The sequence below is a fragment of the Urocitellus parryii genome, chromosome 1 (genome assembly GCF_045843805.1).
Source record: "Urocitellus parryii isolate mUroPar1 chromosome 1, mUroPar1.hap1, whole genome shotgun sequence".
Taxonomy (NCBI): domain Eukaryota; kingdom Metazoa; phylum Chordata; class Mammalia; order Rodentia; family Sciuridae; genus Urocitellus; species Urocitellus parryii.
This window is the reverse complement of record NC_135531.1, coordinates 181,971,063-181,983,530: the sequence shown is the minus strand read 5'-3', so window position 1 is coordinate 181,983,530 and position 12,468 is coordinate 181,971,063. Positions and strand designations below refer to the sequence as shown.

Here is a 12,468-nt window from a genome sequence, read left to right as displayed (position 1 = left end):
GACTGGGCAAAAATGTCTTTTACTGAATAGATTAATCTACCCTATAGAAATAGGCTAAATGCAAAAGAAGCTGCTTTTTTTTTTTTTAAAAAAGGCCACAGCAAGAGTAAAGGACTAAACCAACCTGTGATGAAATATATATTTTTTTAAATTTTTAGTTGTTGATGGACACAACACCTCTATTTTATTTTTATGTGGTGCTGAGGAACGAACCCCAGTGCCTCACACATGCAGGGCAAGTGCTCTACCACTGAGCCACAACCCCATGATGGAATATTAATGTGACCACTACGAAGACATTTATGGGAGTCGAGAAATGTTCTATTTGTGCATTTTATCACACTTAGGACACAGCTGAATGCCAGGCAAGACACTGCTTCACATATCATGAAGGAAAAGAAAACCCAGGGTGGGTTACCTAGTGAGAGACATCTCAGTGAAGTTAAGACCCCAAAGGGCTATTTCTTGGGTGTGAGGAAAATTATAACCACTTCTTAGCCAGAAAGTTAGCCAGGAAATCTCTGCCTCAAGCATGGCCCTGACAATGTGAACAAGTTTTGATTCTGAATCTGCACGAAGATATCCCAAAGTATCTCATGCAAACGCTGTAACGAATTTGAGTTTACAGTCCTCTCAAGTTGGCAGCACGCTTAGATGACAGTCAGGGAAAACAAAACTGCCCTCTGGAAGAACTAAATTTCAACACAGGCCAACCGATAGTGCCTATGAAGGACCCTCGACTGGCTGGTGCAGAATCCAGAGATGCCAAAATGAGAAACCAAGTGAGTCTTAGGATTCATGTTAAGGAAACAGCAAAATGAGATGGCATGTGGATAATGACATCTCTTTGCAGGGTACACTAACTGGAAGAAGAAAAAAAAAAAAACAGCAAAGTGCTCACGATGAGTTTCTGTAGGTAGTAAGAATAAAAGTCCCATCCCCCTTCCTTTTTTCAGCATTTTCCAGATATTTCTAAAGTGAGCATGCATTTAGTGACCACTTGATAAATAGTAGAATTAAAACCGTGTGCTATAAGTAGGAAGGGAGATGACTTTAGGGGAGATGGTCATTGGAACCTGGCTCTTGCAGGGGGTGGAGAAGATTATTGAGGACAGGGCTTGGATGCCAGTGAGACCAAAAGCAAGGCTCAGCAGAAAGTCTGTTGCTGGGGGTTTAGCAGAGAACTGTAGCCATGGTCTTGGGCCTCAGTTTCCTCATCTGTAAAATGAGCTCATTACAAGCAGGAGGAATTGTGTGCCCTGGGAGTTCCTCCTGCAAGCCCCAAAACACTTCCCTGCAAGCCCCAGGCCTGTCAGCTTTAGATAGTAGGATGGCAAGTGCTCTGCTGCTCAACCCTGGGAAAAGAGCACATCAGTTCCAACCTTCCCACCCCCTGCTCTCTACCGGCTACATTACCACCTGCAGGCCTGTGCTGGCAACTGCTGATACAGATGAGAGACTTGTCTCTGTCTTTGAGAAAATCACAGGGGCCTGAGAGTCACCGGCAAACGGGATGACAATACCCTGTAGTGTGAACACTTTTGGATCACGGGTTCCCATTTTTCAGGAAGGGGGGTCCCAAAGAGATATTTAACAATAGTTACTACTGGGACAGGAAAATCAACATATTCTAGATTTTGATACATGGTTTCATTTTACCCTCACATTTATGGAACTTATCTCCATTTCACAGAGGAGGACCAGAGACTTAAGTTACTTGCCAAGGTCAGGGAGCAAGGTTCACAGGGCAGCCAGGGGCCTTCAGAGTGAGCGTGGGAGGGTGTGTTCCAGCCATGGGGAGGAAGACAGGGGGAGGTTATTGCAAAGAGAGGTTGGAGCATGTTTTATTTAGGGACCAGGGCCTGAGGGGCAATGGTGGGCACCCCGGCTGACAGAAGGGGTCCTATGGGCTGTGACTTCCTTGTGAAAAAGCTAATGAGAGCAAATCCACATACAGGTCTGAAAGGGAAACTTCCCTGGGCTTCCTATACTGGGCTACCCTTGGCTCCAAGCCAGTCCCTTGGAGCACATTCAGCAAGAGCATCCTGTGTCTTGAGACTGTAGGCCATGAAGGAATCTGACTGAAGCCCAGGGTCCAGGACCAAGAGCATGCTCAGTGGTCACCAAGAACAACCTGGGGAGGTAGAGGCACAAGGTCAGGGCCCCCTCTCCCTGAAGACTGGGGTTCTCCCAGACCAGTGGCACTCTGGAGTTAGGCCATCTCCTTGCTTAGAGAGGGAGGAGCCAAGGTACTGAGCAAAAGTCTATGGATTTTGCAGAAGGAATAAAGGTTACCAACAGACTAACCTTAAAATAGAGATGACCCAGGAATATTGGGATGGGCCCAATTAAATCCCATGAGCCCTTAAAAAGGGAAGAGAGGCGGAGTCCATAGAGTTCACACGTGAAGACTTGCCAAGCCAGGAAACAGAGGGCCTGAGAATGAACCCAGCCGACAGCCAACAAGGAAATAGCTTCAGTCCTACAACTCCATGGTACTGAATTCTGCCAACACACAACTCGGAACCAGAGTCATCACCAGGGCGCCAACACCTGTGTCTCAGCCTCCCGAGACTACTGCAGAGCACCAGCTGGAACCCAGACTTCTGACTCTCAGAGACTGGGAGAAAATCAACAGATGTTGCTTTAAACCACTAAGGGTGTGGCAATTTGTTTCAGCAGTAATAATAACTCATACATGAGCTACTACAGAAAGCTCTCCCTGGACAGGGAGGGAAGGGCACAGGGCCTGGCACATAGTAGTGAGAAGAAAACCATGACAGGTTGAACTCACTCAGCCATTCACTCAACCAACATTTCTCAAACATCCATATGACATAAGTGCCAGCAGGGATCTAGAGTTCAAAGTTCATGGAGTCAATCAAACACAACCCCAGTGAAATGAGGCCTGTGACTGGACCTTATCTCCCAAGGCTCCACAGCCTCCTCTGCAGTGAGTGTGGGAGGGTGCATGCTGGTGGTGGGGAGGCAGGGAGACAGGAGGAGGCCACTGCAAGGAGAGGTGGGAGTGTGGGAGACCAGGGTTACTGGTCTGTCAGGGGTAGAGAAAGTTCCCAAGGGCTGGCAGGCCTGTCTTGGATCTTGGCAGTCCAGGAAGAAGGAGTAGCTACATGGGGTAGGCCCTTCCAGGGAGAACAACGGGGCCAATGGATGGGGAGATCACGCATGGATATTCAAGGGAATGACAGGTTGGCTTAGCTGATACGGACCATGAAAAGGGGCATGGATCAGCAGTGGACCTGGGTGAGATCAGGAGGACCTCAGAGGTCACAGGGCGGCTGGGACTGAGGATGCCAAGCAAGGGAGAGATGCTAGGGGAGGGGGAACACATCTCAGGACAGTGACCTTCACACCCTCTGCACTCCGTAACCACCATGTATCTCAACTCATGCAAGACAGGCCTGCAATGGTAACCTGAAGCATCACATCTAGAAACCCCTCTGGACAAACTTAGCTTGGGTGTGTGTGCCAGCCTTGAGGGTGGCTGTGCCATTGAGCTCCTGGCATATGGTAGACAATCCATATTAGCTTTAAAGGTAAATAAAGACAAGGCAGGTCACTGAGAGACCAGCTATCTCAGGAAAAAAAAAAAAAAACAGCATAGGGGCAAGTCTGAGGTACAGAGCAGAGCCTGCAGGCCTGGAACACCAGCTACAGGATGACAACAGATAGTATCCCTTGTCACAAACCTGGAAGCCAGCTCTGACTTCCCTCAGGAGCTGGGCAGCAGGAGCACACTGCATTATTACTGGACACCTCAACACTCCCGTCTTGGAAGGAAGGAATCATGCACTTGTTCTAAATGAAGAACATTAAAGATGGAGAAATGGGCTGGGGTTATGGCGCAGTGGTAGAGCGCTTGCCTCACATGTGCAAGGCCCTGGGTTCGATCCTCAGAACCACATAAGAATAAATAAATAATAAAGTTAAAAAGAAAAAAGATGGAGAAACAGACTCCAAACTCCTCTTTGTCATTAAGGCACAGAGGCCCTGAGGTCACCTGACTGTACAAATTGGGGAGGATTTCCAACTGTTCTCACAATCAGACCTGGACCTGGCTCAGCCATCACCTCCTGGGGGGGTGGGGGTGCTGCCAGCAGGTTCTTCCCCTCCACAGGCTCTATTTTCCTCCATGTGGTAATATTCATCACTCTCATTTCTCTAAATGCAAAATGCAAAGTTTCATGTGTGGGTTCATCTAATCCTCAAAACAACCCTACGAGCTTTAATTAGCCCATCTTACAGATGAAGAGGAAGTTGGGAGTGATGTCGGGGTTTCAATTTTTAAAAAATTTGTTTCAGCTGACAGATCTTTCTTGAAAGAGTACCAAAAAGCCACTATGCAAAATGATTATAGTGGCTCTGGCTCTGGTTAAGGAGAGGGCTCAGGGAGAAAGGCCAGGCTCAACTTAGCTGAATGTCCCCACAGTGACTCCCCAGAGGCTCTTTGGAAATCAATGTTCAGAACTGATGCTCACTCAGCTAGGAGTTATTCCTCCAGGGCCACCTGACTGCCCCCGCTAGAGGTGGGAGCAGGTGAGTTGTGGGAGACCTTTGAGCACTTGGACTGGTCTTTCCACATGGTGCTTCATGTGCTTTCTACAGGTGCCTGCCATGTCCAGAAAAAGCTATCTGCTGGGTCTGGATCTTGATTCCCACATCCCTGTGGATGAGCTGGAAGCTGGGGCTGTGAGGGTGCAGGAAAGTATCCTGTTTCCCCCTGAAAGCTCTTCCTTGCTACTCCACAGAGACTCTGATGGCCCATGCATTCCTCTGATGACTTCCCCCACCTCAGAGTCCAGGACTTTTGTATTGGCATCCCACACCCACTTCTGGGAACCAGACCAGGTGAGACCAGTGGGGGCTGAAAGGCAGGAAGGACAACCAAGGTTCTGCTGAGCAGGGGGGCAAAGAGAAAAGGAGGTAGAAATCCTTGGGGGGCGGGGGAGGGGTATGCTGAGCGATCAAGAGAGAAAGAGGTGCTCCAAATCAAAGACCGATTGCAGCTTTGTAGCCCTTACTGATTAGTCCCCAACTTCACAGACAAGGAAACTTAAGCCCAGAAAAAGAGGGGTCAATCTGCATAGGTTTTACGCCTGGTGAGTAGCTGGCCTGGACCAGAACCAAATTTCTTGACCTCTGGTTTGGTGCCCTTTCCCCAACACAGTTCTTCAAGAATCATTCCCAGGCAGGAGTCAAAATGAGGTTTAGAGACTTGGAAGTTGGGAGCCTTGAATCTAAATTGCAACGTTGCTGCTAATCTGTCGCAGTGACTTAGAGCAAAAAGAATCCCTCTATCCAGGACCAGTTTCCTCACCTGCTCCCTCAGGACGTTGCTTTGGGTCCTGTAGAATCCTAGCACCCTCGCCTGCACCCGCTCTCCACTCCTGGGGTGAAAAGGACGGTAAAAGATCGCCGCAGCCTAGACACTCGGCACAGCCACTTCACATGGAGCTTGAGAATGTTTGTTGCCCAGTCAGGTGGAGCTTTACCCTGGGAGCCACCTTACCCCATGCACTGATTGCACACTTGGGCCTCCCTCCCGAGTCCTGGGTCAAATCCACTGTCTCCCGCTAAGGTCCCACAGACCCGCGCTGGCCCACACTGTGTACATGCGTCCTCGGCAGTCATAGGGTCACCGGCACCCACTCCCTTGCTCACACTCGTCGGCCCCCGCCTTTGCTCGTGTCCATGCCGTTCCCTACTCCGCGCACTGACACTGGAGCCTCGCCGCGGGAAGCAGAGCCCCCAGATTTGTACCGGGAGAGAGGCAGCGAGCTGCAGGCGAGAGAGGAGCACGGAGAGGACCGCGTCTCCAGGCCCCGCCCCTGCCCTCTCCGGGCTCCGCCCCCGCCCCGCCCCCGAGCCGGCTGGGAGGATGTGAGCTCAATCCCTCCTCCTCGTTCCGGCCGCCGCCAGGAAGCGTCCGCCTGAGGTCGTGGCCCGGTCGCTGCCTACGCGCCAGCTGAGGACTCGGTAGCGCTCCCGGCCCCTCCGGGCGCTGCACGCAGCAGGTGCCTCCCCTGATGGGTGCGGAATGAAAGCAAACAGAGCGGGCCCCCACCCAGCTGGCGGCGGGGCCGAGGCAGCGCCCCCCTCGTAGACGCCGCGCAGCCCCGGGCCCGCGCACGCCGTGCCCCAGCGCGCTTCCGGCCAGGTCACGTGACCGCGCGCGCACGTGTTCCGGTCTCTCGGTGCCGCGGCTCAGAGCCTCCTCCTGGCTGGCCCCCGCCGATGTCCACCTAGAGCCGGGGCAGGCCAAGCCAAGGAGGCGGCGGGCCCTGGGAGCTGCAGGGACGCGGGCGCCGAGCCGCGTGAGCAGAAGGCTCGGGCAGGTGGACGGCGGCTTCCGCCATGAACCCCAGGGGCCTGTTCCAGGACTTCAACCCGAGTAAGTTCCTAATCTACGCCTGCCTGCTGCTCTTCTCCGTGCTGCTGCCCCTCCGTCTGGACGGCATCATCCAGTGGAGCTACTGGGCCGTCTTCGCCCCCATATGGCTGTGGAAGCTCCTGGTCATCGCGGGCGCCTCTGTGGGCGCTGGCGTTTGGGCCCGCAACCCTCGCTACCGCACCGAGGGGGAGGCCTGCGTAGAGTTCAAAGCCATGCTGATCGCCGTAGGCATCCACCTGCTGCTGCTCATGTTCGAAGTCCTAGTCTGTGACCGTGTGGAGAGAGGGACCCACTTCTGGCTGCTGGTCTTCATGCCACTCTTCTTCGTCTCCCCGGTGTCTGTGGCCGCCTGCGTCTGGGGCTTCCGACACGATAGGTCGCTGGAGCTGGAGATCTTGTGCTCAGTCAACATCCTGCAGTTCATCTTTATTGCCTTGAGGCTGGACAGGATTATCCACTGGCCGTGGCTGGTGGTGTTCGTCCCCCTGTGGATCCTCATGTCGTTTCTTTGTCTGGTCGTCCTGTATTACATCGTCTGGTCCCTTCTGTTCCTGCGATCCCTGGATGTGGTAGCCGAACAGAGAAGAACTCATGTCACCATGGCCATCAGCTGGATAACGATTGTGGTGCCTCTGCTCACTTTTGAGGTCCTACTGGTTCACAGATTGGATGGGCACAACACATTCTCTTACATCTCCATCTTTGTCCCCCTTTGGCTCTCGTTAATAACTTTGATGGCTACAACGTTTAGGCGAAAAGGAGGCAATCATTGGTGGTTTGGTATTCGCAGAGATTTCTGTCAGTTTCTGCTTGAAATTTTCCCATTTTTAAGAGAATATGGGAACATTTCATATGATCTCCATCATGAAGATAGCGAAGATGCTGAGGAAACATCCGGTCCAGAAGCTCCAAAAATTGCTCCAATGTTTGGAAAGAAGGCCAGGGTGGTTATAACACAGAGCCCTGGAAAATATGTTCCTCCACCCCCCAAGTTAAATATTGATATGCCAGACTAAGCGCTTTTCCACCCAAGGCCCTTACGTGAAATAGAAACCATATACACACACACAAATTCCACCTTGCTTTTGCCTCTTTGTTCATCCATCCCAAACCTGGAACTGGAAACAGGCTCCAAACACATCAGCTCATGCCTTGTGAGATTGATGCGGATCAGTGACTCATCAGTATGCACCATAGAGGAGATTGTTTTAATCTGTGGTTGTGTGTGTGTGGTGTGTGCACATGGGTGATAGAACTTGCTTTCCAGGTCGATGTTTAAGAGCTAGCCAAGGGCAGTAAGTTGTTTTAGTAGGTCCTCAAAAGAAATAACTACACAACTGTTTGATGGTGGTTGTTGTTTTTAAGTGCTAGTATACCTGTCAACAGTATTGTTTAAAAAGTATTTTTATACATTGCTAGTCTGTAAAATTGTATTTCAGATTATTGTGCCTGTTATGACAGAATAGCAAATATATAGAATTCTCTTTCCACCACTGGTTTATAAACCTCATAGTTGTTATTTCTAGTGTCCCCACTGTTAAGATAGTTTTTCTTTGGGCTTTGCTGATACTGTTCGTTAATATTGTAATAGACGAATTTTTCTAATGGAGTGAATCTGCATATATAGTATTTATATGAATATTTTAGCAGTGTAATATATTCTAGTTCTCTGCAGTACAGTGTATTATGTTAAAGTATTTTTTTAAGTTTCTATGTGAAGATAAATGTCTATTGCAGATGTACATAAAGACTGCATAAGATGTTCATATGTACCCTCTTATGGGATCATATCGAAGTACTAGGTATAAATGTAGGAGTTGAAAATCCTGTGGACCTGAATATTCAATTTTAAGGTCTCTCTTAGTACCTGTTAGTAGAGGGAGGAGCCACCACCCTTTGGACACAGTGTGGTACCAGGCCATAAAGTGATACATTACCACCTCGAATTTTTCCACAAGTAGTAACAACAATTGAGGAACAACCAAAGTCAGCAAGTGGTTGTCCATTTCTCAGGGTGTTAGAATTTTAGTTTGTCGTGATGTAAAGCATTACTTGTCATTGAAAAGCTGAAGATAGTAGCCTTAACCAAAAATGGTCAAAAGATGACTTTTATTTTAAGGTCCAGACTTTTTGGTCTGTCAGCCGTAGAGAAACAATAGTTCAGGTTTTATTTTTAGGAAAGTACAGTGTTTGTTCAGATACTGGTGGTACACCAGAATCAGAAGGGTAGAGCCAGACCCTTCAAAAGTGATATTCTGACTGAGAACAAATAAACACTTTGAAAAGGAGTTTGTAATGAAAAGGAGTGCTCAAATTACTGGGAGAAGATGAGAGGGAACCCACTTTTATTAGCAACTTATTTAAAATTTTCTAAACTATTCTCCATGTTGTGAGTACATAACTACACCCTTTGCCCTAGCCATGAGGCAGACCTGTTCCATTTCAAGAAAAAGATAAACCTAAATTCACCATTTTTGTCCCATGTTAAAGTAATATTCTTGGTCCACATGGCTAGTGACAGAGAAGCCATCCTAGGGAGCTGAGTGCCTGCTGGCCTGAGGACTCCACAGCTGGGATATGTTGGCTGCAACAGCGTTTCCCCTCCCCTTAGCCCTCTCACGGTGGGTTTATACCTGCTAGCTGAATGTGGGAATGAGGACCTACACTGAGCCAGTCGCTGTGCTGGGCAGCTGGGGATACAGTGGAGAGCCGGGGGGATGTGGCTCCTGCCCACTGGGAGTGTATATGGAAAGTGCGAGCCTCGCCTCCCATGGCAGTGAGTAGATGGTGCTCATCGCAGCCATGTGCCTTAGAGGGAAGAGCTAAGAGCAGCTGTGGAAAACCCGTGGGAAGGTGCCGCTAGCTTCACAGTGTCCTTTACCTGGAACTTGAGGCCCATCTTTGTTTTTAGGAGCCAGGTGCTCCCCTCTCGGTTCCCCTTAGCCCCCCAAAGATAACTGAAAAGAACATTAAAATTGAGCAGAGAAGGAGCAGGTGTTGGAGGAATTAAAGGGCAGGTTTGGGGGCTACAGGGGGATCAGCAGCCCCTCCTGGCTACAGGTTCCGGGTAAGGGCTTGTGGGTAGCTGGTATAGTCCGTTAACCCTGGTGGGTCCCTCTCCACACCCACCCAGCCATCATCATCTCCTCTCCCACAGTATGTGGTGTGGACGAGCCAGTGCCTGAAGTGTGGTAACAGCTTCCCACCTTAAGCTGTCCCCTGCCAGGCCCTTGTCTTGCCTTCATACTTGGATAAAAACAGCCAAGTGACAGGTTGTGGAACTGTTGTTGATCTGAAGTCAGTGCAACCTCAGCTGTGCCTGAGGGTTTATGTGATCAGGGCACAGTGACTCCACGGAACTTAGCATGTCAATTCTGTCAGTCTAGTTTCTTCTGCAAAACAACTTTTACTGCTGAACAACCTCAGACCCTCAGTGGCCTGCAACCACACTCCAGGCAAGAGTTTGATCTGGGGCCTGGCTGAAGGTACAACATTCCCTGAGCTGTGTTCCTCTTTCTCATGGCAGAAAAACAAGGAGGCTAAGCTAAACCTTTCAAGCACAAATATAGTTCATGTCTATTCTATTTCTCTACAGTGCAGCGTATTATGACCTGCTCACGTATGTGACTTATGTCACGTCTGCATTCTGGTGGCCAAAGCACATAGCCACACCTGTGACCTCTTTGGTTTGAAGGTCATTCTAAAGGAATTACAAAACATATGGTGGATCATGAATTATTTTCTTGCCTTCTGTTTTACAAATATTCTTTAATTTTTAAGTAATGTTTAAGTTGTTGCCATTTGAAAGAATCTGTTGAGGACCTGAGGTGTGAGGGGAGGACACTGCATTCAGGCTCCTCAGTGAATTGGTGAGGCTTGGCAGCTCTTGCAGGACAGTTTTATGAAGGTGCTTCTCTGCAGGGTTATGCTGGATACCATGGGAGGTCAAGGCCAGGTGCAGGGAGAGCAGCCAGGTAGCAGGTGGTGGGATACAGGAGAGCGGAGTGGAGTCGGGCCTTCCCCCAGCCCTCTCCCGGGCTGACTTAGAAAAGAATCCATGAGGACACAGGTATTCACAGATAGGCAGGAAGGCTGGGGTCAAATTCAGCAAGCACACAGGGATCTTGGGAAGTTGTATAGCTGGAAACCCAGTCAAGGTCATACATTAGGGACCATCAGGAATATGGTGGAGTGAGCCTCAGATGTGTGTTCATTCTGTAGCCTCCAGGATGTGAGAAGAGCTCTTGCTTCTGTAGCTCTGGAAGAAGAGGCAGGACTCACTCAAACTCATGCAGTAGAGGATTTGCCCATGAAGGGGGAGGTAGGGTTGCAGACACTGAGACATCACAGTTACAAAAGCCCCTGCTCCCCGTCCTTGGCTATCTGGCATGCACCCTTCTTTCCAAGCTCACCTCAAAAAAAAAAAAAAAAAAAAAAATCTCCCATCTTACAGCTAAGCCTCACACAGTGGCTGGTCCCTTCCCTGAGGGACAGAGGCATTCCAAAGCCACCTTACAGAGTACATCCTCCAATTCCTGAGCTAGGATGTTGGGATGTCTCTTCCTCCTCCAGTTTTGTCTTGGTTTTCTTTTTCTTTTTTTTTTTCTAGAATGTATGGATTAAAAACAATGGCACAAGATGCCCTCCAAAATATGTCCCTAGGACCCTGGGAGTCTGAGGTCCTTGCCCAACTACACATCTTGGGGAGGCTTCAAGGTGGCACTGCGAGAGACCAAATGCAGAGGCAGATGTGGGCACATAAATGTCTCCTGTTAAGCCAAACATTGAAGGTTTGCAAATGTGGAAAAATAATGTCACACTCCACTCACTGGTTTGGTTTGGTTTGGTTTGGTTTTGAAAAGTGGTCATTTTCATTTTTTAAAAAAGTTAATGTATTTATTGTTTTAAAGTGAATAAGAACTTAAAGTGAATAAGTTATTGGCTTTAATTTCTACCATGGTAAATGTTGATATAACTCAAAAACCTTGGGTCCGTAATCATTTTTAAGAGTGTAAAGGGGAACTGTGGTCAGGACTTGAGAATTGCTGCCCTTTTAGGGAAAAGAAAATAGAAATCAGCTGAAATATAAAGTTCCATGTGGCACAGCAGGAAAGGGAGAATGTAGGCCTCTGTCCTTATTTCTGCAACAGATCACAGGATGGCTTCTCTCTACTGGACTCCAGGTTCCCTTTGTCCTCCACCAGCCCCTGGTTGGTAGGTTATTTAACCCAGCCAGGTAATTCTACAACTTTGTCCCAAGGGAGCCTGATCCGTTTGCTGGTCTTGCTGGCGTCTTTGACTTCATCTTACTACTAGATATGGAGGTACTCGGAGCAGCCAGGGGGATCCCCTGGTGCTGGCCACAAGCCTGGCTCTGCACTGGCAGCAACGTGATTTCCCCTTGATCCAGTAGTTCATCAGAAAGGCGGCATCATTTTTCCCCAAGGGGAAAGCCAGGGGTGGTAGCATCACCCAAAGTTCACAGCCACTCCTGTCTTCCAGGATGTCCTGTTTGTCAAGCAGTTCCTCTGAGGGCAGGGAGAGAGGAAGTGGGTTTTGAAGTCTTTCTCCACCACAGCTCAGAGCTCGCTCTCTCCTCTGATTCTCCTTTCTGTGCACCTCCCTGTGCACCTCCCCTTCACCCCCACCTCTGGCTCTGGAGCCCAGGTGCCCCTCAGTGTGGATGGCTGGGCCCTCGAAGCCAGCACCAACAGGGAGCACCAGCAACACTCTAGTGCAGGCTCTGGGGCCACAGATTCCGTCACAGCTCAGCCCGCCCCTAGCTGAGGCCCCTTGAGTTCCTTCATAGCTGTCGCAGGAACCTGCCCTCTTTCCTCCTCTGACCTGTTCTTGGCCTGAGCAACTCTAGAGATGAAAAATGGCTGGCCATTCAAGGCAGAAGTCCCACCACACCCCACCCTGTCAAGCAATAGTCAGCTGTGTGTTGAGCAGGCCCTCCCTCTCAGTTCTGGAGGCTGGAAGCCCAAGACCTGGTCCTAGTATGGAGTGAGGGATGTTCTACTGACAGATCTCACCTGTCCCCCCAGGGCAGGAGA

At 49.6% G+C, this 12,468-nt stretch overlaps 1 protein-coding gene across 1 annotated transcript; it reads left to right on the top strand.

Annotated features, from left to right (window-relative positions):
- Positions 1-5,932: 5,932 nt before the first annotated feature.
- Tmem185b (transmembrane protein 185B) lies at positions 5,933-11,365 on the top strand. The gene has a single exon (XM_026408861.2). It carries the CDS (start codon positions 6,376-6,378, stop codon positions 7,426-7,428), a length of 1,053 nt encoding a protein of 350 aa, XP_026264646.1. The 5' UTR covers positions 5,933-6,375; the 3' UTR covers positions 7,429-11,365.
- Positions 11,366-12,468: the final 1,103 nt, after the last annotated feature.